This window comes from Sardina pilchardus, chromosome 17 (assembly GCF_963854185.1).
Source record: "Sardina pilchardus chromosome 17, fSarPil1.1, whole genome shotgun sequence".
Classification (NCBI taxonomy): domain Eukaryota; kingdom Metazoa; phylum Chordata; class Actinopteri; order Clupeiformes; family Clupeidae; genus Sardina; species Sardina pilchardus.
This window is the reverse complement of record NC_085010.1, coordinates 27,686,042-27,687,104: the sequence shown is the minus strand read 5'-3', so window position 1 is coordinate 27,687,104 and position 1,063 is coordinate 27,686,042. Positions and strand designations below refer to the sequence as shown.

General features: G+C 39.1%; 1 protein-coding gene across 3 annotated transcripts in view; it reads left to right on the top strand.

Moving 5' to 3' along the window:
- Positions 1 to 723: 723 nt before the first annotated feature.
- The window catches only part of pyroxd1 (pyridine nucleotide-disulphide oxidoreductase domain 1), a 9,948-nt gene continuing 9,608 nt past the window's right edge, over positions 724 to 1,063 (top strand). For all 3 annotated transcript variants that reach the window (XM_062517527.1, XM_062517528.1, XM_062517529.1), the window contains exon 1: positions 724 to 1,049. In XM_062517527.1, coding sequence (XP_062373511.1) covers positions 960 to 1,049 — 90 coding nt within the window. In that variant the 5' untranslated portion in view covers positions 724 to 959. The remainder of the gene's footprint in view (positions 1,050 to 1,063) is intronic.

Genomic DNA, 1,063 nt, shown 5'->3' with positions numbered 1-1,063 from the left:
AAAATGAAAGAAAAATGGCAAGCGTTATGGGACAGTGGGAAGACTGGAAGACAATTTTATAACATCCAGAGCAATGTGGGAAAGAGCAGAGACACGAACAGGAGCAAGCAGGAGGAGGATGTGTTCTCAAGAATGAGGTATGGGCACACAAGATTAAATAGTTCTTTGTTTTTAATGAAAAAGCATGCTGATGGCAAGTGTGAAGTCTGTGGGAGTCCAGAGTCCATAGAGCATGTGTTTCTTCATTGTCCTAAATATCAGGAAGAGAGACAAAGACTAAATTCACAAATGCAAGAAAACCAGCTGAGTCTAGACATGAAGAGCATATTGCAAGGAAGCTCAGGTGAAATATGTTTTAATTATGTACTTGGCTTCCTGAGGAACACAGGATTGCTCCATAGAATTTAATTTAGTTATGTATTATTATTATTATTATTATTATTTATCATCACCATAATTATGGTGACATTTTGATTTTGTTTTGATTATTTATTGATTTATTTTGTTTATCTACTTGTTTGGGGGTTTTGTTTATCTTGGTTTATTGGTTTGTTTTGGTTTATTTGTTTGTTTAAAAGAAAGAGTAGACTCAAGTACCACACCCCAGTCCAGTTGGTGGCGGTAATGCACCATTAACGTTAGTTGCCAACCGCCATAAAAACCGAAAGAAGAAGAAGAAGAAGGAGTGGTTTGACACTTACAAGCCACCGTAGGTGTAATTGATGCGTGTATACGGAAGTCCATCGCGATGCCGTCTTGTTATCACGCTTGTGTCGGGTATACACCTGTTTTGTTTTGTAACTTCTTCAAGAAACCTTTTGACATTACGGTGCCACTTCTCACTCATACTAGAGTTAAGTAGCTGCACATAGGCTAGCCCATAAAAGGATAACCACCGATTCACCGAATTCTGTAACTTCTACGATAACTGCCCCAGCCAAACGATTTGAGCAGAAGTGATGATGATGGCATGTAGCGAAAACTCTGAAAAACGCGTCCAATTTGTGGTTGTGGGTGGTGGAATTGCCGGAGTTACTTGCGCTGAACAGGTAACGTTAAAAGA